Source organism: Nyctibius grandis, chromosome 6, assembly GCF_013368605.1.
Source record: "Nyctibius grandis isolate bNycGra1 chromosome 6, bNycGra1.pri, whole genome shotgun sequence".
Lineage (NCBI taxonomy): Eukaryota > Metazoa > Chordata > Aves > Nyctibiiformes > Nyctibiidae > Nyctibius > Nyctibius grandis.
The window spans coordinates 9,920,959-9,946,133 of record NC_090663.1 but is presented as its reverse complement, the minus strand read 5'-3'; the positions used below and the strand labels follow the sequence as shown (position 1 = coordinate 9,946,133).

Here is a 25,175-nt window from a genome sequence, read left to right as displayed (position 1 = left end):
TGGTGTCCAGCCAGGGTCAACCCACCACAGCCTCAAAAGATCCTTAGGATAACACCTAAAATGGTTTCTGTATCAGGTTATTTGATGAAATTAAAGATAATACAAGAGAAAAGCATGAATTTTTGCATGTGTGCTATAAAGGTCCTATTTAATACATTACTCTTCCTGGTGAGATGCAACTGAAAGCAAAATTTTAGTCTTAAATCTTATCATATATTGTTAATAACAGCCTATTTTTTGAAAACAACGAAAGAACAAGAACAGAGAGATGGGGCATATAAGGAAGCAATGAGACAGTGTTGGTCAGCAAAGCGGGCAGCAATCACAACACATCAGTAGTCTAGGCCACCATCAAGGTTTTTGAAGGCACAGCAGTTGGGTACTTTTTATGCTTGATGCTTTGTTTGTGAAATGACTGCATTATATCCATCTTGAGTGATGTCTTACCCATATGCATGAGAGTTTGCAGAACTGGATACCTAGATTTTAATGTCTGCATGACAAGAACGATAATTCAATTGTTTATATGCATGCATGTGTTGTGTATGAAAGACCAATGATAGTAATGATTGGGGCTGAAAGTTATTAATCTGGTTTAGCAATGTGACAAAATGAGCACAGAAGTAATTTTCCATGGTGAAAATAAAAATATATTTTTGAAAATCGTTCTTATATTTTATATATAATCATATTTTGATGTTAGAAAAGAATGCTTGATCAAGATGATTCATCCCCACTGTGGTAAAGATAATTCATCTCTTGTTTTAAAAGGATATCACAACATATCCAGATACAGTGTTTTTGTACTCTGCCTTTCAGCACTATCATACTCAATAATAATTGCCTAAACAGTACTTTTAGTTACTAATCTCAAACTGCTTAAAAAAAGAGTTTGCCTGTGATTATGCTCAATGTAGGCATTTAGTTACTTGGTATGATCAAGATAAAATGTCCAATTTAGAAAAAGTCCAGCAAAACAGGGCTGGATCATGACAAGGGATGGCAAATAAAAAAAAAGAGTTGCTACTGTGTCTCTGTCACAGGGGGAATCACCGTTTCTCCAGTCTTCTGAGAATCATGATCTGTTTCTCTGTACCTGCCAAGGTTCTTACACTCACAAGGGATTTTGGATAAGGGAGAGAGAAATACCTTTGTTCTCATTCAGGCTGAATCATAATTCAGGCTCCAACAGCTCTACTAGTGACAAATATTTTTTCTTCTGGCATATTAGAAATAAGTTTGAGCTCTCATGCTCTGCACATGCTGATATTCACCCCTCCCCTCCAAATAACAATCATTAAAACCAAAAACTGGAATGTGAAAACTAAGACATATAGTACCAACTTGAGAACTCTGGACATACAGGGGTTCTTAACAGAAAGAACTTCACTTGTGATTATATTTAAACAAACTGCTATTATTATCATCAATGTTTTAAAACATACACATCAGGAATAAAATGCTTTGTGTTATGACATGCACCCTTATTTCCACACAGCCATTTAGGAGAATATTCTAATTGCTTTGTATAAAAATTATATAAATTTATACTATGTACAAAATGTTCGAAATTTTCTTCCATTTTCAGAAGTAGAATTTCAGTTAAAGGAGGTAAGAACTTGACTTACCCTTATTTTACAATGGAGCTTGGAGATATTTTGAAAGCAATTAAATAGCGTAAGACTGGCCACAATTGTAGGGACTGGTTCCAATGACCTGAAAGATTCCTTCAGGTTTTACATTTGCTCCTATGTGCCTAGCCTAAAAAGACTGCAATTGCATTTCCTCTGATGAAGGCTGTCCTTCTTAAAAGGAGGGCTGAACTAATCCCCCCTGCAAAATTCAGTCAGATCAAGTAGCTACTGCTCAAAATGAAATAGGTGTTTTTCTCAGCTGTGTGCTAGAAAAAGAGCCTTTGAATACAGGGTACAATTGTCCCAGTGCTTACATTCTCATTTACTCTGGACTTTTCCGCATTGCTGACTGTCACCTGAGTGTAGCAGAGAGCAGTTCTGGGCACAGGTCCTCTTTTCAGCAGATTCCTCTCTTAAGGCAGCAAATCATCAGATGGAAAACATCGACCATGAGCATCTATAGCCTGGATCTTATGTTCATTTTTAATTTGCATATATTTCAATGTTTTGAATACCTATAAGTATTGTCTTTGACACCGTATTTTTTTTTGTGGAAATAGCTTGTAGAACTTTACAATTACATATTCAGTGTACAAAACCTTCTGCAAATCAGTTGTATTATCTATATGAGATAGGTAAGCCAAAGGACACCAAGGCTGGCTACTTGCCCGGCATCAAGACAGTTAATGAAAGCTCTGGGAGCAAAGCCCAACAATCCTGTCTACAGTATAACATAGGCTGCATTGATCTTTTCTATTGTATTTATAAATACATAATAGACTCGTAGTATGGTTTGGATTGGAAGGGACCTTAAAGATCATCCAGTTCCAACCCCCCCTGCCATGGGCAGGGACACCTTTCTACTAGACCAGGTTGCTCAAAGCCCCGTCCAACCTGGCCTTAAACATTGTCAGGGAGGGGGCATCCACAACCTCTCTGGGCAACCTGTGCCAGTGTCTCACCACCCTCACAGGAAAGAATTTCTTCCTAAGATCTAATCAAAATCTACCCTCTTTCAGTTTAAAACCATTCCCCCTTGTCCTATCACTACGTGCCCTTGTAAAAAGTCCCTCTCCAGCTTTCCTGTAGGCCCCTTCAGGTACTGGAAGGCTGCTAGAAGGTCTCCCTGGAGCCTTCTCTTCTCCAGGCTGAACAACCCCCTCTCCAGCCTTTCCCCATAGGAGAGGTGTTCCACCCCTCTGATCATTTTTGTGGCCCTCCTCTGGACCTGTTCCAACAGCTCCATGTCTTTCCTGTGCTGAGGACCCCAGAGCTGGATGCAGTACTCCAGGTGGGGTCTCAGGAGAGCGGAGTAGAGGGGCAGAATCCCCTCCCTCGACATGCTGGCCACGCTGCTTTTGATGCAGCCCAGGATACGGTTGGCCTTCTGGGCTGCAAGCGCACACTGTCGGCTCATGTTGAGCTTCTCATCAACCATCACCCGCAAGCCCTTCTCCTCAGGGCTGCTCTCAATCCATTCTCCACGAATAAACGAGTGAAGTTTAGTTTTAAGCCTGCCCAGGGCACTTTCACACATCAAGCGTTTACCCATTTTTGTTTTCTAAGGTGTCACACGCGCCTACAGCCCCCTCGCTGCCAGCTGACGCCCGGGAGGCCGCAGGGGTGCAGCACCCCGGGCCGCAGGGCGGGCGCCGCTGCCTGAGGTAAACGCGCGAGCGCGCAGCGGCCCCTGCCCCCCCGGGCGGCCCCTCAGCCCGGCGCTGCCCAGTCCCGTACCTGCCTGTCCCCGCCGGAGCCCGGCGCCCCTCTCGCAGCGCGGCGGGACCCTGCAGCCGCAGAGACCCCGCTGCAGCCGCCGGCGGCGCGGCTCGGCCCGGCCCGACGCCGTTGCTAGGGGGCGCAGGGGCTGCCGGGAGCTGCAGTTCTCCCGCGCGCCCGCCGTCATGTTGCAGAACGGCCCGATCGGGGGCAAAGAACTACCCGGACGGAAAAAAAGATGGCGGCGATTGTTTGCCGCCGTTGCCAAGCAAGTCGTTCCGCCCCTGCTTGGTGTTTGTGCTCACGGGCGGATAGAAAGCACTTAGGCGATAGCCGCGCACCCAGGCAGGTGCCAGCCTGAAGCGGACACGCTCAGCGTTGCCCGCGGAGAAGACTACAAGTCCCAGCATGCCCCGCGCCACGGCGCTGTGCAGCGCGCCTCCGGCTGCGGGGCGTGGCATGCTGGGGCGCGTAGTCTCTCCGCCCCTTCCCGCGTTACGCAAATGAGCAGCCGAGCGGGCGGGGAAAGCCCGCCGTGGGGCCGTCCCTAGCAGCCGTCCGATTGGTCGCGGGAGCCAGCGGGGAGGGAAGAGCGTGGGCCTGCCCCTGCGCATGCGCCGGGGGCGCTGCTGCCGGCCGCGCAATGTTTTGGGGGCTGTCAGCGAGGCGCGCAGCGCGCGGTGCCGGCGGCCGGTCCCTGCGCTGAGGACAGCGTGCGCGGCGCCCGCGCTCCGCAGCGGCTGGCGGCCTCTGTCCTGAGGAGGAGGAGCAGCAGGAGCAGCAGCGGTGGTGGTGAAGGAGGAGGCGGCGGCGGCGGCAGCAGCGACCCGGCGGAGCTCCCGGCGAGGGGCAGGGCTCACTCCGGTCCCCCGAGCGGCGCGGGCGGGCAGCCGGCAGCTCCTGTGGCAGCGGCAGGCGGCGGGGTGGCAGCGGCCGCGGTGATGATGAACAGGTTCAGAAAGTGGCTCTACAAACCCAAGGTAAGTTGTGAGAAGCCGCCGGCGCCGGGCGGCTCGGGGGCGCCCAGTGGCTGCCGCCCGGCGGCACCTGGGCTAGCCTCCCCCCGGGGTCACCCTCACCCCGCAGCTGGGAAGTTGAGGGGTGGCGGAGGGACGCGGAGCCGGGGGCGCAGCCGCGGCGCTGGCGGCCGTGGGTCGGGTTCGCGCTGGTGCCTCAGTCGGGAGCCGCCGCCGCGGAGGTGGCGTGGGGTCGGCGCGGAGTGGGGTAGGTCCGCTTGCTTTCAGGCGGTCACGCTGGCCACGGTCCGTGTCGGTTCCGCGGGGAAAGGCGGCCGGGGCTGCGCTGTGCGGGGCACCGGAGCGGGCGAACAGCTCTTACCGGCGTGCGCGGCGCGGCTGGCCCGCTGCGGGGGGAGAGATGACAAAGCAGAGCGTGTGCCGTGGTGCGGGTTGGACCTGACGAGAGCACGGCCCGGGGCGGGGGGGCAGGGGGCTGTCCCCGGCTCCGGTAGGGCTCCCGGGGGTACGAGGGGCTGCGGACCTGCCGGCGCGCCCCGCGGTGGGCATCGCAGCTCGGGGGCAGCTCTGGTGAACCTCGGGGTTCGTCTTTCTCGGCTGGACCCCTGGGAGCTGCTGACTGTGGGTTGCATGTAGCCTGAACCCGGGGAGAGACAGCTCAGGTGTTCCCCTTCTGCTGTTAATGCTGTCTGCGTGCACCTGAGAACTTATTAAGTAAAAAATGTGTTGAATGGTGCTCTGTAGGTGGGTATTTTCTGCCCTTTTCTCCGCACTTTTAAATTCTTGGAAGGAATTCAAGAATCATAGCTTGCTTTGTAATTAAACTGTCGTCTTCTGGCACAAGTGAAATAACTGTCTGGAGAGTGATCTTGTCTCACGTGTGATGTTCAGATCATATATGAAGGGCATTACTGGTTTTGAGCATCCTTTTTTTGTTCAAGCATTACAGCAGTCAGTATAGTTATTGCCTTTATGATGTACCTGATGTAATTTTTTCCCTGTCTGTCACGACTATCCATTTATTCTTACATTTTAATTTCAGTCATAGCGTTAAGCCTCATTTTTGTAAATCTTCCTTGCACACAGTTCTTTTGCCCGAATTACAGCCAGTATGCTGGGGTTTAGGGGAGAAAAAAAAAAAAGTCGAAGTGATACTGCAAAATAAAGGTTCAAATTATGCTGGCTTTATGGATTTTGTATGTAGTCTGTATGTAACCCTGGTGGGTACTGTTGAAGAACACATACTTGGCTGATATTGCTGCTAGTAACTGAAAGGAAAATAATTTACAGATTAAGTGACTGAACATACACTAACAAATTTCAGGTAGCTTTCAGTAAACTTTGTTATTTGTTTAGGGTTTATACCAAGGAACAACTAAGAGAGAAATAGTTAATGAACGAAAATAAATATTGGTAATCATAAATACAGAAGAAATCATTGCAAATATAGCTTTTGTCATTATTTTTTATCAAAACTCATTAGATTTCACATTAATGTTCTTCCAACTTTTCTGTGGTAAAAGAACTTTCCAAGCCTGTTGCATGACACTGGGCCTCATAAATCAGGAACATCTGTTGCTGTTAGTTTCAAACCAGCACCGTGTCCTTTTTGTTGTATATTTATACTTTCTTTGCAAATAGTTTTTGTTAGTTTCAGTAGCTTATACGTCATTTTCATACTTGTATTCAGAATGGGCTACCAGCAAATTGTACTAGCGTGTGTTCCTTCAGAAACAAGCATTTTTTTTTGATGTGCCTATTGAATTGGTATGGGTAATATAATTAAATACACAGAAGTTTCAATAGCACTTTTTTGTTAGAAAGTAAGATGGAGGAGCTCACATGTAGAGACACTAACTTTCCTGGTTAAACTACTCGCTTTCCTGTTTTGTCGAGGAATCATTCAGACCCCTTCCCATAAGGTTAGTGGGTTCCCCAGTTGGTTTTGAATATAATGTATTTTGAAGATGACTTCTTTGAATATTTATTCTGGTGGGGGCTCTCACCACTAGTGACTTCTGTTGCTTAGTTATAATCCTCTGTTAGGTATTTTGTGTGCCATATACATTTTATCAGTTAAATTTTGCTACTACCCATGATGGGAAATGCTGCTTCTGAAGTATTCCAGATCCTACTGTCATATAGTAGGGCTTCTGCCTGGCAGCAGATTTTGATGGTACTGGGCATTTGGCCTTATGGCTTTGATTGCCATTCAGTGATGCTTTTGAAGGCGAGGGGGGGATTACATCAGAGTGCAGCAAGTTCACAGTACAGCCCCTTCAGAAACCTGAATGTATGGTTTAGCTTAATCCCAGGGGAACCATTTCATAATTCTTCCTGAAAAAAACCCAACCCCAAAATATGTAAATTAATTCAGCTTAATCTTTGTAAATGGGGGAGAGGAGGAAATGGAATAGTACAGTTATTGCTTAACAAGATAGTTTTGTAATTCTATCAGGATAATCATCAAGTTACTGTAAGGTGCAGGGACCTGCATCTAGGCAGAGATATTTACTTGGGAACTGCTGCATCTCTGAACATACCAAGGATGGGAGAGAATATGTGGGTGTCGGAAGTAAAAAGTCTTGACTAATGTCGTGAGCATGTCACGAGAACAGCACCGCTTTCCTAGATCCTGGTGCAGTCAGTGCTCTTCCTGTCCAGCCCTATTCTTCAGGTATGCTGATATACCAGATTTTAATAACCCGGATCAAATGCCGATGGTAGAGGTAACAAGAGAATGAAATAAATAGCAGTGACGTGATCTGTATAGCTGGTAGGAGGCAGACTTTTAACTGATGTATTGGAGATGGAGCAGGGATGAGATGTTGTTTCCAGCCTCCTGTGCCACATCAGTTATTTAATTTTTTAAATGTCTGTGAGATGTGTTTTCCTTTTGGGGACTGCAGATTCAATGCGTTAAGTTTTTGGAGAGGGTGCTGGTGTTTGCTTTTGAACCAGGAGAAAATGCAGAGGAGTGATTTGAAGCAATAGCGTTCTTGAATTGCAGCACGCTGGTGGAACAGTAGTTACTCTCTTTGACCTCCTCAGGACACTGCAGGCTTCCAGGGCACTGCCACCCTTCTGAGATAAAGGGTGATCCCTTCTAAATCAAAATATTTGTCTGTATGTACAGATATAATAGAAATATTTCCAGTCACTTCGGGGAATTTCTTATCTTGTACCTTCTGCTGCTGGAGCATTCCACAGGTGTCAGGTCAGAACCTGCTCCCAGGCGGATCCAGCAAAAACAGAGAACTGGACTGGTTTTGCAGAGTTTTGAAATACTTTTGATATCCAAAGTATTCAGAATAATTTCTGTGAATGTTGCTGCTTAAATCTAGAGACTAGCTTGAAGAAACCGTGGGTGACTAGCTCACTGGGGTAGCTCTTTTGAATTGAGCTCAAGTTTATTGATATTTTGAAAGAACTGTTTAGTGTTTGACAGGGCAAAAAAAAAAAAATCTGTCTCTAACTTCAAGGTGTTTTTAATCTGTTAAGCATAACGGACTGTGACATCTTCAGTGTATGTTTATTTTCCATATTTTTTTTTAAATAGTACTTATTTAGTGTTTACCTTTATGAATCTGAGTAAATGTTTACCTGGGGAACAAAAGCCAAGGAATATGTATTTTCTTGAGACTTTAACTTCTTTTTTTGATATTTATTTTAGTTGTGCATTCACTAACCTAATTTTTTGCTCCTAGTTTCTTTTATGCAGTAAAAGAATGCAAACTTCTTGCGGTAATGTTGAAGAATTTCTTATGTCCCTATAATTCACACAAAATTCATAGTCACTGGCAGTAAAAGATATTGCTTTGTGAATGCTTTGTCCCAGTTAAATGATGCTCACAAGGCTTGCATAAGCCTGGAGGTTTTGTATCATTTTTTTTTTTAAACATCCTTCTCCTCTAAGGTTGACCAAGGTACAGCTGTGCTGTTGGTGTCTGTTCTAAATAACTCCTATGGAGATGTGAAGATAGGTTTACGGAAATGGCCCCAGCTTGTAGCTAGGAGTGAGCACTTACTGACAAGTAGGTACTCAGCAGACCTCTTTCACATGCTTCAGAGGTTATGCGACTTCTCCCCCTGGAGTGCTTGGAGATGCTGAGAATTGTAGTTACTATCTTCCTGGGTATTTGTTTTGAAATACTTTTCATTGGTTTCTTTTTTTAATCTGATCATTACTTTCTGCAGCTGGATTAGCAGATGCATCTTCAAGACGAGGTTCTTGCTGCCTGTCACCGTGTTTCTGCAGTGGTGCGCTCTGATCAGAAATAACATTTAGGGATAAGTGGAATGGCTGGTACTTGGAGAAGGCTGATTTCTGTGTTTGTGCATGGTGCCTTTCTCTAACTTTAAGGGTCTTCCTACTAAGCTACATTAGTTAAGACATACCTAGTAATAATAGTTGCTAATAATAGTTGTTAAAGAACTTTGAACAAAAGGTAGGTATGCTAATCTAAAAAAAAGGCTTTAAAACAAGAGATAGTAAAAGGGTATCTTGGAAGAAGATCCCATGCAAGTAAGAGGAAGAGAGAGCATCCCTAGGGGATCAGGAGCAATCCCCTAAAGTAGAAAAGTGAGAACTAATGGCAAAAAAATTAATCAAATGACCTCTAGGAGTTTCTGCATTACTTTGCACGGGGAGAAGTGTTTAAAAAAAGTCCTAGGTGAGTGTTGAAACGAAAAGCTGCACATAAGGTAATCTTTCTTAGCAGTGTTGTCAGGATTGCTTAGTGGCAGAGATGACTGAAAGAAGTAAAAGATGGGAAATACAATAGGAAATAGTCAAAACTGATTTTTTTTTTTTTCCCCCCAAAGGAGAGGAAATATTTTTGTAGGATTTTTTTGTAGGAAAAAATTGGTTGAAAGTAGAAAAAGAGGAAGGAGTCTTTAAAGATTAATATAAGCTTGAACTTTAGGAGAATGGAAGATAGTAAAAATTACACAGTTGTCTGTGCTTAACATACTACAAAGTGTGTTTTTAAAGTTGGATCAGTAGAATGAGATGCAGGAAGAGGGAGGATTATTTATTTTAAGCAGTGCTTTGATGGATGGAAATGGTCAGAAATGAAAAAAGATGAAGCTACTGGAGTAACTGAGCAACTATTGAGACTTGTTTTGGGGGAGCGAATGAAAAAGGAAGGGTGATTTTACAGAGTGACAGGTAGAAAGCAGTTAGCATCTTATTTTAGCTATGGTTTCCAGATCTTAAAAGTGAAGGGTTTGCTCTTTGCAGAAGAGAACTAGAGCGAGTTCAGTCTTGGGAAAAATGGCTGAGAGAGAACTACTTGAATGAAGAGTGAAAGAAGAGGTAAATGCTATTTGTAGCATAAAGCTGCTTTTTACTGGTGCCATACATTAATCAAAGCCTTTGGGCACAGCAGTTTGTGAACAAAACTTGCTATTTAATGCAATATTTATATTAACATCTAATGACTTGCAAAGACAGAAGAATGAGGAGTTTTTCTTACTTGGGGAACCAGCAGTTACTGGGTTTTTGGAAGTCTTCACTATTTTCATGATCAGCTCTTTGATCTCAATTATCTGCTTAATTATTCTTGTTGCTACTATCAGATCAGAGGCTGCAGCTATTGAACCACATTAATCGGTGTTATTGATAACAGTCCTGAGGAAGGCAACTTATAAATCATCATGCATTATTCAGGTTTAGAGTTTTGCATACTGAATTGCTTCATTTTAGAAGCACCATCTAGTGGTTTGAACACAAGTGTGGGAACTAATAATTCTTCGCTGTTTTATTCTAGCTCTGCAGATGACTGAAGATAATTACCTGCATTCATATTGTTTCTTAGCCTTGATTTTTTACCTGTATCTGAAAAAAGGAAGTAGGTAGCTATTGCAGTTGTCTGTTAAGAGTATTGCTTGGCTGTTCGTAATTACTCGGCTGCAAGAGAAATACATATGACTTGCGAAATTATTTTTTATGTGGATTACTGTGGCCAGAGTCATAGTATATCAGATCAAAGGTCCATCTAGCCGGGTGTGATGTCTGGTGGTTATCTCTCTCTCTGTGTCCTATAACAGATGCCTAGGGAAAAAAGATGAGATGAATAGAAAGTGATATTTCCCCTGGGCTTTCTGTTAAACTTGTGGTAGTCTGCAGCATAGGAGTTTGCTGAGCTGCAGATTGTATCCTTATAATTCAATAGGTCAGGAATATTTTTCCTTAAAATGTCTGATCATTTTGCAATTCATTTGTACTTCTGGTCTCCATAATGATTACTGGCTTCTCAGTGCTTAAAGCTGAGTTTTAGTCTAGAGAGGTAAGCATTTTCTTTATAAACTTTTTCAAGCAGCCATTGGGGTGACCTAATCTGTCCCTTGTCCTACAGATTATTTTCTGCTCTTTCTCTTGGAACCTTGATTTGGATGTTTAGATTCTGTTCCTCTCCCCCCGCTTCATGGTACTTATCAGAATGTAGAAAAAATTTACTTTTTAAAAATTGCAATGTGTTCTTCCTAGGTTATTTAGAAGAACGACAAAACAAAAAAAAAAAACCACAAAAATACCCTCTGTATTGGACCACAGAAGAATATTTACTTACAGAACTAACTGAAAAACAAACAGTGCAAATACTTTTGACATGCTTCATTTAACTGCTTTTAATAATTATGATGATCTGCTTTCCTGGTAGTTGTGCTAGCAACATTCATTTAAATTAAATCAGTAAAACTGTTTTTAAATAATAATGTTAACAATAAATTAATTGAAGGCTGAGTATGCTTGGCTCATGTTTGAAGACTGACCAACCTTCATAGCGCATGTAAAAGAGCAAGTTTCTCCAGCTTGGTTGTTTTACTGGAGGATGCTGCTAAATTGGAGTCTGTCTTACCTGTTCTCAGCTGAGTCTTTGTTTTTGTCTTGAAAGTACAAAATATTCCAACTCTCTATTGTAGCTAAAATTACAAGCTGGGGATGGTTGGTATAATGGCCATATGCCCCCTGCTTGCATTCAGGAAGCGAACTGCTGCATTCCAGGCTAGCTGAAGCTGTTGAATCCTATAAACTCAAGCTATCCCTAAGTCAGCTAAAGCAAAGCACTTAACTTATGTCTGATGGATAGCGCAGTGTTGTGGAACTTGTTTTTCCTTTGAGGCAGTGTCAGCTGCCTGCTGGTTGAAAACAGGTGAGTGACAAAAGTTGTAATGCGTTTTATAGAGGTCAAGATGTAGGATACAGGGAAGTGAGCTTTGGGGGAGATACAATGTTTGGACAACTTAAAGATACAGCCTTCCTGTCTCAGTATACCTTGCTGCTATAACTGGAAGGTCTTGCTCTTATTTATTTTGATGATGTGGGTCTGACTTAGTGCATCCTGTGTATTTCTGTTTTACCCTGCAGGCTGTAGGATTTTCCTTCTTGTCTCCCTAGTAATCAGTGACTTTTTTGCGTTACTTCCTCAGGCTTCTAGCCTGGCAATTCTTGATCTTTCTGATCCTGTTACCGGAAAATAGTAACCAAGAAAACTCTCCAAACCAAATGATAGTTTAGAAAGCCGACATTGGTTTATTGCAGCGCTGGGTGCATGGGGGATATCTCCTCCTAGCATGCACACCTAAGAACAAAAGCTTGCCCCTTATATACAATTCCAAGGGAAAAACCCACCCAATTAAAAAACAACTTATACATAACACATTATGTAATGCATTACGTAATGTCTTTACACATGCATACTAAATTGGGGAAGGGGTCTTTGGTGGTCTCTGGGGGTCGCTGGTGGTCCCAATCCCCCTTAAATCATGCTTGTGTGCAAGTGTGGTTGAGGCCTTCTTGTTTACAAGTACATGTGTTCCCGAGAAGAAGATATCGTTTTGGACTTATCTCTCCTCTGACACAAGAGTTTATGAATCAAATTAATTTAGACATCACAAAGTTGTTCTTTACAGTTTTGTTTTGTCTTTTAGCCTTATATAATTAGCAGAGACCTTTGTTTATCTAAGAGTAAGCGTAAACAGCATGAATCTTTGTTTACTAGAACCTTGTTATCAATCCCATAAACAAACTCTATCTACAAAACATGTAGATACTTCAGAACCTATTATTATTATTCTATATTATTCTTAGCTAAAAGGAAGATTATTGACAGGAAAGTTTGTTCTGTATAAAGGTAACACAGAGCAAGCCTTTAAAGCCTACTCTGAGGCCTACTCTTGCTAACCTGTTGCTAAATTGAACCGTCTGGTATCAGTCCCATCGATGGTGGTTCTTACTCCACTTCCTCACTGTTCACCACCCTCTCCTCCTATAGCATTAATGCTTTTGACCCTGTTTAGGAATAAGATGCCCTGAAAAGCTGATTGACAGGAACCGTGTTATGAAAGGAAATAGGATTCTGCAGTAAGGCTATGGAAGTGCTTAACAATCTACAGCAAGGACAGCTGACCTCTGAGAGCGTCATGTAGGGTCTGCCTCTATTTTGCTCTGTCTTTGTCGGCCGCAAGCCCATTTTTCTTTTCTCTCGCAGGGCCTTTATTCGTACTTGATAGCCGTTCAGAATGAATAACATAAGAGTGAGCATCATGTCAGTTCCATGTACACCATGCTGGGTGAATGAATGAAAGGAAAGTAAATGGAGAAAAGGACACTGAAGGGGGAGACAGGCGAAGAAGATAGGGTGGGAGAAAATACTTCACATAAAAATGTAAGAAAAATAATTTGAGGGAGGAAGACGGGAGGATTACTCTTCTACTCTTTCAAAATGCCTGCTCTTTATTTTCGAATGGCACACAGGTTAACTTAAATTGGGGTGATGTTTATGCTGGAATGTGTTAATTCCTGCCATCAGCTGGCGCTTTGATCTCTGAGAATTATAGGTGGTTGAAGCTAAACTAACTGGATGCTCAGGGTGTTCTGCATTTCTGCTTTGCATTCTTCTAATTCTCACCTTCCTTTGTAAACCTTTTAATGTAGGAGGCATTTCCTGAAGTTCATCAGGTGGTCAAAAACCAAGTTTATTCAGGTTATTGTTTCCTGCTGTGAAAGGAACTAAGCGTGAAAGGGGTCTTGTGTGTTTGTCGTCTAGGAATCTTTTTTAGGAATGGTATGGGCTCTCATCAGTGCCTCTTTCTCTAATTCTCCTTCTATAAGTACCAATCTCCTGGCAGAAATTTCGCCTTACTGTCTTAGTCCGGTTGCTGGAGTTTGTGTGCTCTTACCATAGAAATGAGAACATATCAGCATGCTTCCTATGAAGCTTCCCCTCCAAATCCTCTCAAAGCACTGTCTGCTTTTGCGTTATTTTCAGGATTCATATATATAGAATGCCTGCATTGCTGCACATACTATTTAATGTTTTTTTATAAAGCTGGACCAGTATACCTGATCTACTCAATAGCCTTATAAAAACAGCTTGATGCAATTGCAATGATGTCATTTTATGGTGTGAGATGGATGGAAACCCTTATAGAATAAGGAAGAGTTAATATGATGTAAGGAGTAGGGACGTCAAACAAACCTCATCTTGAACCCATGATTTATTTTGCTTTGTATTGTAAGGAATCTTGCAGGTCCTCATTGAGGTGTAAGAGATGCAGTGGAAATGGTGACTAGGTTTTTCTGTGTCCCTTGGTGATGACTGGTGCATGGTCGTCCTTGAACACAGTGGTTGCGCGATTACGTGAGTGTAGATTCTGCAAGGATGTGTGGTGCCATGAGTGAAACGTATTGCATTCTTGCAAGTGTACTCATAGACTCCATTGGGTGGTTGTAAAGAAGTATTAGAAAATTTTGCATTGATTTTTCTGTAGGTCTGTTTCTATTTGATACGTATGCTTCTGGTGGTGAGTTTGGCCAGATCTGGAGGCCTGTTTTGAAGACTATAGGTAGTGGTAGGTTCTCTTAAGGAATGATCTTCCTGTGCACCTCATAGCTATCTTACAATTTTTGTATAAAATTGAGCATAAGAATGTTATGTCATGATCAGCAGCAAATAATTGGAAGAGGGCAAGTTATTTGATGTGCCTTATGTTAGAAAGTGCATGTTTACTGACAGGTGTTCACTGGTGTAATTGTTAATTTGGCTAATATTTTCTTTATATTGAAGTGATTGTTGAGCATTTTCTTCAGAACTGATGTGTTTTTTCCAAAAACAAATGCATCTTTAAAAAGCTATAACATGCTTTTCAGTATAAAAAATTAAAATAATTTTTTACTGTTAGATGTTCTGTTAATTTCTTGAAGTAATGTGTATATGAATGTATATGTACATATATATACACACATATATAATTTACTGTTCTGATGTTAACAATAAATGTAGGTGAACTGAAAGTGCCTAGTTGCTTTTGTTTCCTATGTGAAACAAAGAGGTAGTCAGTTGTTTAAATTCAGCTGACTTGATTGGTGCTTAATAAGCTTTTTGATTAGTTTAGAAAAAATGTGTATCTGATAGATATTAATTCATACTTCTTGAAAAAAGATAAACTGTAAGATTGTCATATATAATACTTCATGAGTGTTCCTGAAGAGTTAATAGGTGACAACCTTTCTCTTGGAAACATTAGTTTTAATGTAAGAAAGCTAAGCACAATTTTTGCTTAAGCCCAGAGTCATTTGTTATCAGTCAGGTCAAGCAATGAAATGCTGTGAGGTTGGTTCCAGCTCTTTTTATGGTTGTTTCTCTCTCTCTGTGTGCCTGTGTGTTGTGTGTGGTCCAAAACTTGTGTATCATCTGTGCATCTTTCAAATACAAATAGTAATTCGTCCTAGCTTTCAAATGGAGGGCTAAAGCATGAAAGTGAGATGAGGTTATTCAGTGCCCTTAAATGTAAGCCAATAGCCAAACTAGCCAGAAAAGCTTGATTTGGGGGTTTCTTAACCATTTTATTCCTCATTCGCCATTTCTCCCTGTCCACTACTTTATATGAGATTATTTTTCCTTTTAGGTTACCCTGCAATAATATTTTACAGCTGAAGCAGTGGACCAGATTGTATGTACTTTTCTATTCCAAGATTGCAGTGCAACTTACTGTTGCCATATGTTAAGATTCACTGTCCAGCTCTCGCTTACAGATGAGGACATATAGGTAATGGTGATTTTTCAACTGTTAATTAGTCATGTTTAAACCAGTGCCTCACTAACCATGCCTCATCAGTTCTGTCTTTCTCATCTCCCTCTTGCGGTAAAATCACTGGTGTATGTTGACATGCAAAGCTTCTGAGGGCGGGGGAAAAAGGTTTTCTTCTACCAAAATGCATCTGTAATTTGAAGGGTGGGGCGTGTCTTGCAAGTCAATAACTGTCCATGAGTCCTAAGTGCAAAGTACAGAAAATCCATTTCATTGAGGTGGGGTATTTTGCTAACAGTTGTTATGTTTTATTTGGCTTGTGTAAAATAAAGTTGACGATGTGATAAATGCCGCATAATAAAATGGGAGTTAGAAGTGTCTCTTAAATGCTGGCACCTGTGATGTATATAGTTTTTACAGTGTTGGATAAAAGTTTTATCAGTAATGATTAAACCTTTGAACCTGTTTGCTGCAAACTTCTGATAGAATATGATTCTGGTTTATAGTTACTCCATATCACAACTCCGGTCACTTAACTCTGTTACTGTGTATTGCTTGTTAGGCAACTTTCCTATTATAATGGCTTAAATTTTCTGTAAAGTACTGTAAGATATGGTCAAATGTATTAGTGCAGTCATGATCCCTTCAGAGCAAAGGGAGATGTATTCACTCTTCGCCAGTGTTCACAATATATGAATCCTATCAAGAATCTTTGTGTGTTCTCCTTGTGAATTTTAAGTCATCCAAGACACTACAGGAAGTGCAGAAACGCTGCTAGTGCGCTGCTGGTGCTTCAGCTTATGGCCACGTGCTCCCCTTAACTCCCTGCTGTTAGTATTGGAAATTGTGTGGCCATGTTTTGCGTTGGATCAGCTTCCTGACACGGGTGGAAACTTATTTGCTTTGTTTATATAATTTTGCAGAGTTGTCGGCTTAATTGGGGATAGAGGCAGCATGAACTCCTCTTTTCCTGGCACCGTGGTCTTTATATTGCCTTGTACCGACTATGGAGTTGCATGTTCAATGTCTTTAGTGCTTGTCTCTTATGTTGTATTCATAACATAAATACTCGTAAAATGAAACTCTAATGCAAATTGCACCTATTGTATTGCTCTTTCTTTTGTATGAAAGATGTTAATTCCTGTAATGCAGAGAGCAGTCTGAAACCCAGGTGAAGTCATGCAGGACTAACAGTTGGACTTCTGGTTCAATACTTTACCGGCTCACCCAGAGTTATTTTTAGGTGACATTAAGGTGCAGATGTTGTATGAAATGTTAATGTAAGTCATCTTGCAGTGACAAAGGCACAGATAGCACTTGCTGGAAGCAAAACTCTGCAGAAGTAGTGAGGCGAGACAGTGAGCTATGTGAAGGGCAGGGCTTTCATTCTTGAACTACTTGATGCTTTGAGCTAGCTGTTCTTTCCAGAAAGAATTATGAAGGTATTTGGTTAGTGCTCTATTGCGTGTTTGGCATATCTGTTCTCTGTTTCAAGTTCAATACGTGAATTGTCAAACCTAGAACTTGCTAATATGGGGCTTGGAGCCAGTAAAGTGAAGGATCAGCTAATTACGCTATTTCAACAGTTTTACAAAAAATTAATTTCAAAGCCTTTAAAAGCCTTTCCTCTATTTAATTCATCATCTGGCTCAGAATTAATATATTTAAATGGCAGTTTTGTCAGATAATGTAACATTTTCACGGTGTGCTTACTGGAATGAGATTGAAACTGTAAGAAAGGGGTGAAGTACAAATTCTTGTTATATTTAATTTTAGCTGAAAGGAAGTTTGTTTGTTTGGTTTTTTTTTTTAAGCTGCACTTTGCTTACTTAGAAGCTAGCAAATAAAAATTCTGCAGTGCTAAATACGAAAGATCTGGGATACACAAGTAGAGGTACTCTTTCATTTGTGTATTCCTGCCCCCCAAGAGTAAAGCACTATCTGCACAAGCCACTGCATTCAGCATGGAGGGAGCTTTATCGTGGTGTTGAGTGGTCAGAAAAGAGCTGAAAGCTTTGCTATTTTTGAGGAGCTGCTCTTAAAGAAGCAGAAGTTTCTTCTAGGGAGGTTATTTGCTTAAGAAACTTAGGAGCAATGTGGTTCATGATATTGCAGTATGCGTTTCTATATCTGTGTGCCTGCTTTCCCCACTCCATTAGATCCATGTGGAGCAATTAGGTATTTCATATCTTAGGTGCAGGAAAACAGCAACGTTATGGAAAAGTGCTGCCTTCCTAGATGTTATTCCCACTCAAAACACTTTCTGTTGAGGTGGGGGGGGGGAAGAATTTTGTTGTTTCATATACCTTTCTCTCTGGATAAAACAAGGTGTTAGGGAAGGTCTGATCTTAACCTGCCTTCAAAGTTTTTTCCAAATTTTAATTACTTCTGAAAAATCAATGGGTGATTTGGTGTGGAATGGGGGTATTGAACAGAAACTGTCTATAAGCAGTGTTGGAGCACCCTCTGCAGCCTCATAATAATATTTAAATGAGCTTTGTATATTTCTAGTGATAGATTAGTCATATGAATATCCAGAAAGGAAAATTAAGTATCCAGGTGCTTTATACTGCTCTACAGGCCCATCGAAGTACAATGCTAGATCCTTAGGGAAAATAATTAATTAGCATGTTGTAGACCTTTTGTGTCTATTATCCTCCTGTACCTCTGATGAAAAGAAAATTCTCAGCAGTTGCTGTAGGTTCACTGCAGTTCAGACTGAAAAGTAAAGTAGCATGTCCAATGGGAATTGCTTGAGAATTAGTTCTGTATGATAGGCAAATTACAATGCTGTTTAATAAACTGGGGAGAAAAGCTTAAGAAGTATTAGATCCTGCATGTGGGTCGGGGCAATCCCAAGCACAAATACAGGCTGGGCAGAAAATGGATTGAGAGCAGCCCTGAGGAGAAGGGCTTGCGGGTGATGGGTGATGAGAAGCTCACTATGAGCCGGCAATGTGCGCTTGCAGCCCAGAAGGTCAACCGTATCCTGGGCTGCATCAAAAGCAGCATGGCCAGCATGTCGAGGGAGGGGATTCTGCCCCTCTACTCTGCTCTCCTGAGACCCCACCTGCAGTACTGCATTCAGCTCTGGGGCCCCCAACATAAGAAGGCCATGGAGCTGTTGGAGCGAGTCCAGAGGAGGGCCACGAAGATGATTAGAGGGCTGGAGCATCTCTCCTATGAAGAGAGGCTGAGAGAGTTGGGGCTGTTTAGCCTGGAGAAGAGAAGGCTCTGGGGAGACCTTATAGCAGCTTTCCAGTACCTGAAGGGGACCTGCAGGAAAGCTGGAGAGGGACTTTTTATAAGGGCAAGTAGTGACAGGATGAGGGGGAATGGTTTTAAACTGAAAGAGAGTAGATTTAGATGAGATCTTAGGAAGAAATTATTTTCTGTGAGGGTAGTAAGACTGGAACAGGTTGCCCAGAGAGGTTGTTAATGCCCCCTCCCTGGCAGCGTTCAAGGCCAGGTTGGATGGGGCTTTGAGCAATCTGGTCTAGTGGAAGGTGTCCCTACCCATGACAGGGGGGTTGGAACTAGATGATCTTCCCTTCCAACCCAAATCATTTGATGGTTCTGTGATTCCCCTGTTGAACTGCCAGTTTACTGCCTTATGATCGCAAGTTTCCAAGGTTTGGTAACCGATGAGTCATTTGAGAGCTCCACATTCAGCAACAGACTAATCACTGGTGTCATGCTGGGACATTGGTTCAGGTCAGGTTGGGAAAGTGTGTGGCCAATGCTATGGGCTTTTTGCAAACGTGTGGGTTTCTTCTAATCTGCTGTTGAACAGCCTGACCTTCCTTAATCTATGAGCCACACTAGGCTGCAGAATAATATGTTGTAAGTCATTCAAGACTGCACAGCTGAGCCATGAACAACTTGTGATTTGTTTTCAGAGGTGAACACTGTTCTTAACATACAACAGTAACTTCAAGTTTTTCCCTGTACACAATGACACTGTGTATATACCAGGATCATGTCAAGTCTTTTTTGTGTTTCTTCAATATCTTCAAATGGTTCATTCAGAATATTGTAATGATAACTAATGACAACTAATGAAGCTCATGGGAATTTTCTCTGCTGTGTCTGTGTAGAATTGCCTGGCTTTGGGTGATGCTATTATCATAGCTTTCCTGTACATCATAGATGGATTTGCAGCTGTGCAAAAAATCACAGAATTGTAGAAAGGATGAGGTTGTAAGTGACCTGTGGAGACTGTCTAGTCCATCCCAGTTTCTCAGGACTATGTCTTGTCAGGTTTTGAAAGCTTTCAAGGATCGAGACTCCACAACCTCTGTGGGCAACCTCTGCCAGTGCTCAGTCACCCTTACAGTGAAAAAGTGTTTCTTGATGCTCAGATGGAATTTCCTGTATATAAATTTCTATTCACTACCTCTTTTGCTCTTGCTGGATATCGCTCAGACAAGTCTGTCTCAGTCTTCTTTCCACCTTCCCATCTAGTTTCTTCCTCTCTTAATCCCAAAGAGACATGGAAAAGAAATGTATTTCCTAACTTTTTCCATACCAGAATGGCTGTGTTTTGTGTGCTTTTGTTCTGTTTTTTTTTTTCCCACCTCCCTGCCCTAAATGAGCTTTTTTTTTTTTTTTAAATACTTCTATAGGCTGTGTTTTTTTGAAATTTCCTATTCTTGTTTCTTTTCTGCTCCTTCTCTAATTTGAGATGTAGATCATCTATAAAGCTTGATAGGCAGGACTTCAACTAAGCAAGAGTGCGGTATGGACTAGAACGCACATCTATGGTAACTTACATGTGATCTTGTTTTTATTGGTGTTATGACATTGATTTACATCCGGTTGATGATATGTTGTAATTATCTGATCCTGCTTTGCATTCCTCATTCATTAGAACTTGTTATTCCTGAGTACTTTCTACTCTGCTGTTTTATGGAGTATCATCCTATTGGTTTTTGGATCGTGTCTGTTAAGACAGTGAACTTGATGTGATGATGCAGTTGACCCAATCTTACAGCATGCTGTGACCATTTCTCACCCTCTGCCTTGGTCCCACTGCTTCCCCAGCTTTGACTTTGGCATTTGTTGGAGCCCTTGCTGAGCTGACTCAGACTAGAGGAAAGCAGTTTGGGATGTGTAAGGAGACCTGAATTGACCTGTGTTCCATAGTCTTTCCTGCCCCTTGGAAAGCGTTTTTGGGGGGGGGGGGGTTTGTTGTGGGTTTTTTTTTCCCCCCCCTTCAGATTTGCTTATTAAATCAGTTTGACAATGAAAGGCCAGATGAGCTGTAGTCTCGTGCAATGAGCTGTAGTCTCGTGCAAGAACTGAATAGTAGCCAGCAAGGTATGCAGGAAGGGGGGAGGAAGATTCAGAGAAATGGGATTACCCTTTTGGCAACAGCAAGTCATTCAAATTCATCAGTGAAATTGAGTCAGTTTATTCATATGTAAATTCTTTTCCTGCTTTCCAAAGTGTTTTTCATGCCTTAATGCAATTCATGTGTAAGTGGACTATATCCACACTTCATTTTTTAAAGTTGTATAGAACTGGGCCCATGGCAGCACTTGAAACATGCTCAGATTTTAACAGCAAATAGTGTATACTTTAAAGTTACACAAAAGGTTAAACAGTCTTTATCTCAAGGCAACTTTATCTAGATTGTGTTCCTTTAGTTTGTTAGTAAAAATGTCATGTGGGTCAGCTTGAAGAGTTTTAGTGAGGTAAAGAGGTTCTGTCTTCACTAGACCAGTCCTGTGGTAGAAGGCAGTAGAACTGACTTCTGTCCTTAATGGAAGAAAATAATGTTAGTAGTTTTTATTAACTTATTGTCCTTTCTAAGCTTAGAAATTTATGCTTTATGTGTGTCTCCCCCTGTATTTTCATAAGCATCTCTGAATCCTTCTTGCTTCCTCATCTCAGTAAACCAGGTTTTTTTGACTTCTGTTCTTGGTCCTCCTAGTGTTCTCTGCTCTTCCATGAGGTGGTCTTTGGCTCATTCCTTAAGTATTCTAAGGGAAACTTTATTTGGTTCTACTGATACGAATAATATTTAGCTTTTAACATTTTATTTGATAGATATGTTTTTATTTCAGTACCGGTAATGCACCTTTTCCAGGACTTTAAGGCTCTTCTTAGAGGTAACTTGTTAGTACTCTTCTGTTGTAACACTGGAGAAATGAACATTTCCAAGCCTACGGATTCATGAAATCCTTATAAAGTGCAATTAAAACCTTCACATTCTTCTGTATTGAATGACATTACCTCAGGCCAAAAGCAGAAGAAGAACAAAGATCTGAGAGATACCCTAAAAACACATGAAGTAACCAAAGCTATTGAGTGAGGCAGTAAAATTAATGTATTTTCTTTTTCTTTCAAAAAGGCCAGATAATAAAAAGGCCAATTGTTTTTTTCAGATCCTTTATTCAGGGAGGACAGAACTCCATATTCAGTGACTGATACTTGATCATTGGACCATACACCTTGCAAAAGTGTTGATTCTGTTTCATTCTAAGTCTTCTTACCAGGCTTATGTGTGGGTGCATGATGTGGGTTTTTTTTTTTCTTTTATGATGAACATGAGGAATCGTCAGTTTTGGTGGGGAAAATTTTTCTAGGAAATAGCTTTTACTCATAAGCTTCGATTCTGGATCCTTTGAGTGTAGCTGCATTTGCTAATTTAGTCTGTGGTCTGCTTTGGCTTCAGCTTCTAAAATATCTATTTGCAGCATCCTGAAGGGTTTTCTTTTCATGAGAAGTTGCATAAGCTTTAGGCTACTTTTAGAAAAGTTTCTAAAGAGAAAGTTTTCCCTGAAGAGGAAGTTATGGCTTGCTTTCTGTAATGAAAATAGCTGAAGTCCAGAGTGAAGCTATTTATTCTTCTGAATTCTTGCAGTAGAGGTTTCCAGAAGGTACCCATAAGTTCATGAAGAAGGAATACAAGAATTCAGCCTTTTTGTAGGTAGTTCCTTTAGAGACGTTTGCATGTGAGGAGAGCCTGGGGCAGCGTTGCTGCTGCCTCTGCCAGTCTCCTGTTTAATGTCTGTGTGCCGCTGCCTTGGAGTGCACCTTGAACAGCCTTATTTTCTAAAACTACAAAGCTTTAGAACAAAACTGTGTTGACTTTTTCTGTCTTTTCCATTTGCAGTCTGAGAGTATTTGCGATTATGTAGGCTTTACAAGGGTTGTAGGGAGGGAAGAATATTGCCTCCTTTTCCTAAGGGAAGAGGTATTGCAAGGGAATTCAGAGGCTAACTTTAGCCTAGTGAACTAGTCTGCTTCCCACATCAAGGAAGTGAAAGACACTTCTGTGGGAGACAGTCTGTAGCATCTGCAGTTAGTTTTTAGTGTGACTTGATACCTAGAAAAGCTCTTCGCTCCTGTTCTCTTTGACTCCTAAGCAGGGCAAGTCACGTTCCTGCAAGTCTAGCTTCTGTCAATACTCCTCTTGGAATTCTTGAAGTGAGCTGAGGAATCTGCTCTCAGCATTTGAAGTAGTATTATTTTCTCCATAAGAGGTGCTTTTGGGTTTTGCACATCAAATAATTAAAAATTTTAGAGGCGTTGGGGAATGGAAATGAATCATAGCAATCAGTTAAGGGTTTGTATATGCTATATAGGATTCCTCCAGTTTCTGACCTTTCCTAAAGTCGTGTTCTTCTGTAAGAAAAAATTTGAATAAGCCTGAAAGACACTAGAGGACATTGACAATACTGATCATGTTATTTTAGTCTGTTTTTCTCTTCTGCCTTTGTCCTTTTATCTCATGAGAACAGCATCAGCTACCCTGAATCTTTGTTTTAAAGGTATCATGGCTTCCAAGAATAAAAAGAAAAGATTTGTTAGAAGAGCTTTTTTTAGTAGGATTTGCCACAACTTGATTTATGTTTGAGTGCTTTCGTACAGCTTTTGTAAATGGAATTTTTGTTGATGCCAGAATGCTGCTAATGGTAGCAACTGCCTCAAGGTGAAATCCAATTACTATCTTAGAAAATTCACACTTTTCATGGCTTATTTTTTGTTTGAGGACTGGAAAATATTGTGTCTATTTTAAGGTAACTTGTTGGTTTAGTTGGATGGTGGGAAGAAAATAACTTTCCAGGATTGGAATATTGTATTTTAACCACAATACTTACAACATATTTTGGCATTTAATTTTGCAGGTATTAGTGGGTATAATTTGGTGGTAATTTTGTCATGTCTGCAGAGAAAGGATCATTGTCTTTGTTTTCTGTCTCTATGCATTGTTTCTCACCTGAACTACAGAATCCCAGAATGGCTGAGGTTGGAAAGGACTTCTGGAGGTCCTCTCGTCCAGTCCCCCTGCTTAAACAGGGCTGTCTAGAACCAGTTGTCTAGGACCATGTCCAGACAGCTCTTGAGTATCTCCAAGGATGGAAACTAGACAACCTCTCTGGGGAACCTGTGGCAGTGCTTGGTCACACGCACAGTAAAAAAAAGTGTCTCCTGATGTTCAGAGGGAGCCTCCTGTGTTTCAGTTTGTGCTTATTGCCTCTGGTCCTGTCACTGCGCACCACTGGAAAGAGTCTGGCTCCGTCCTTTTCGCACCCTGCCTTGAGGTATTCATATACACTGATAAGTCTAGCCTGAACAGTCCCAACCCTTTCTCACAGGAGAGACGGTCCAGTCACTTCATCATCTTCATGGCCCTTTGCTGGACTCTCTCCACAGAATCACACAGAATCACAGAATGTTAGGGATTGGAAGGGACCTCGAAAGATCATCTAGTCCAATCCCCCTGCCGGGGCAGGATTGCCTAGACCATATCACACAGGAATGCGTCCAGGCGGGTTTTGAATGTCTCCAGAGAAGGAGACTCCACAACCTCTCTGGGCAGCCTGTTCCAGTTTGGTCACCCTCACTGTAAAGAAGTTTTTCCTCATATTTATGTGGAACCTCCTGTGTTCCAGCTTGCACCCATTGCCCCTTGTCCTGTCAAGGGATGTCACTGAGAAGAGCCTGGCTCCATCCTCATGACACTTGCCCTTTACATATTTATAAACATTAATGAGGTCACCCCTCAGTCTCCTCTTCTCCAAGCTAAAGAGACCCAGCTCCCTCAGCCTCTCCTCATAAGGGAGATGTTCCACTCCCTTAATCATCTTCGTGGCTCTGCGCTGGACTCTCTCTAGCAGTTCCCTGTCCTTCTTGAACTGAGGGGCCCAGAACTGGACACAATATTGCAGATGCGGCCTCACCAGGGCAGAGTAGAGGGGGAGGAGAACCTCTCTTGACCTGCTGACCACACCCCTTCTAATACACCCCAGGATGCCATTGGCCTTCTTGGCCACGAGGGCACACTGCTGGCTCATGGTCATCCTGTTGTCCACTAGGACCCCCAGGTCCCTTTCCCCTACGCTGCTCTCCAACAGGTCTGTCCCCAACTTGTACTGGTACATTGGGTTGTTCTTGCCCACATGCAGGACTCTACACTTGCCCTTGTTATATTTCATTAAATTTCTCCCCGCTCAACTCTCCAGCCTGTCCAGGTCTCTCTGAATGGCTGCGCAGCCTTCCGGCACATCAGCCACTCCTCCCAGTTTGGTGTCATCAGCGAACTTGCTGACAGTGCACTCTATTCCCTCATCCAAGTCATTAATGAATATATTGAATAGTACTGGTCCCAGTACCGACCCTTGCGGAACTCCACTAGATACAGGCCTCCAACTGGACTCTGTCCCACTGACCACCACTCTCTGGCTTCTTTCCTTCAGCCAGTTCACAATCCACCTCACTACCCGATCATCCAGACCACACTTCCTCAGTTTAGCTGCGAGGATGCTGTGGGAGACCGTGTCAAACGCCACTCTGTGTTGAT

At 42.3% G+C, this 25,175-nt stretch overlaps 2 protein-coding genes across 2 annotated transcripts in view; one reads left to right on the top strand and one right to left on the bottom strand.

Moving 5' to 3' along the window:
* CFAP99 (cilia and flagella associated protein 99) overlaps positions 1 to 3,447 on the bottom strand; it is a 61,621-nt gene extending 58,174 nt beyond the window's left edge. Inside the window, exon 1 of the mRNA XM_068403982.1 lies at positions 3,372 to 3,447. The gene's annotated coding sequence lies outside the window, so the exon portion shown is untranslated. The remainder of the gene's footprint in view (positions 1 to 3,371) is intronic.
* Positions 3,448 to 4,225: 778 nt separating this feature from the next.
* Positions 4,226 to 25,175, top strand: part of ZFYVE28 (zinc finger FYVE-type containing 28) — a 169,182-nt gene continuing 148,232 nt past the window's right edge. The window contains exon 1 of the mRNA XM_068403646.1: positions 4,226 to 4,333. Coding sequence (XP_068259747.1) covers positions 4,295 to 4,333 — 39 coding nt within the window. The 5' untranslated portion in view covers positions 4,226 to 4,294. The remainder of the gene's footprint in view (positions 4,334 to 25,175) is intronic.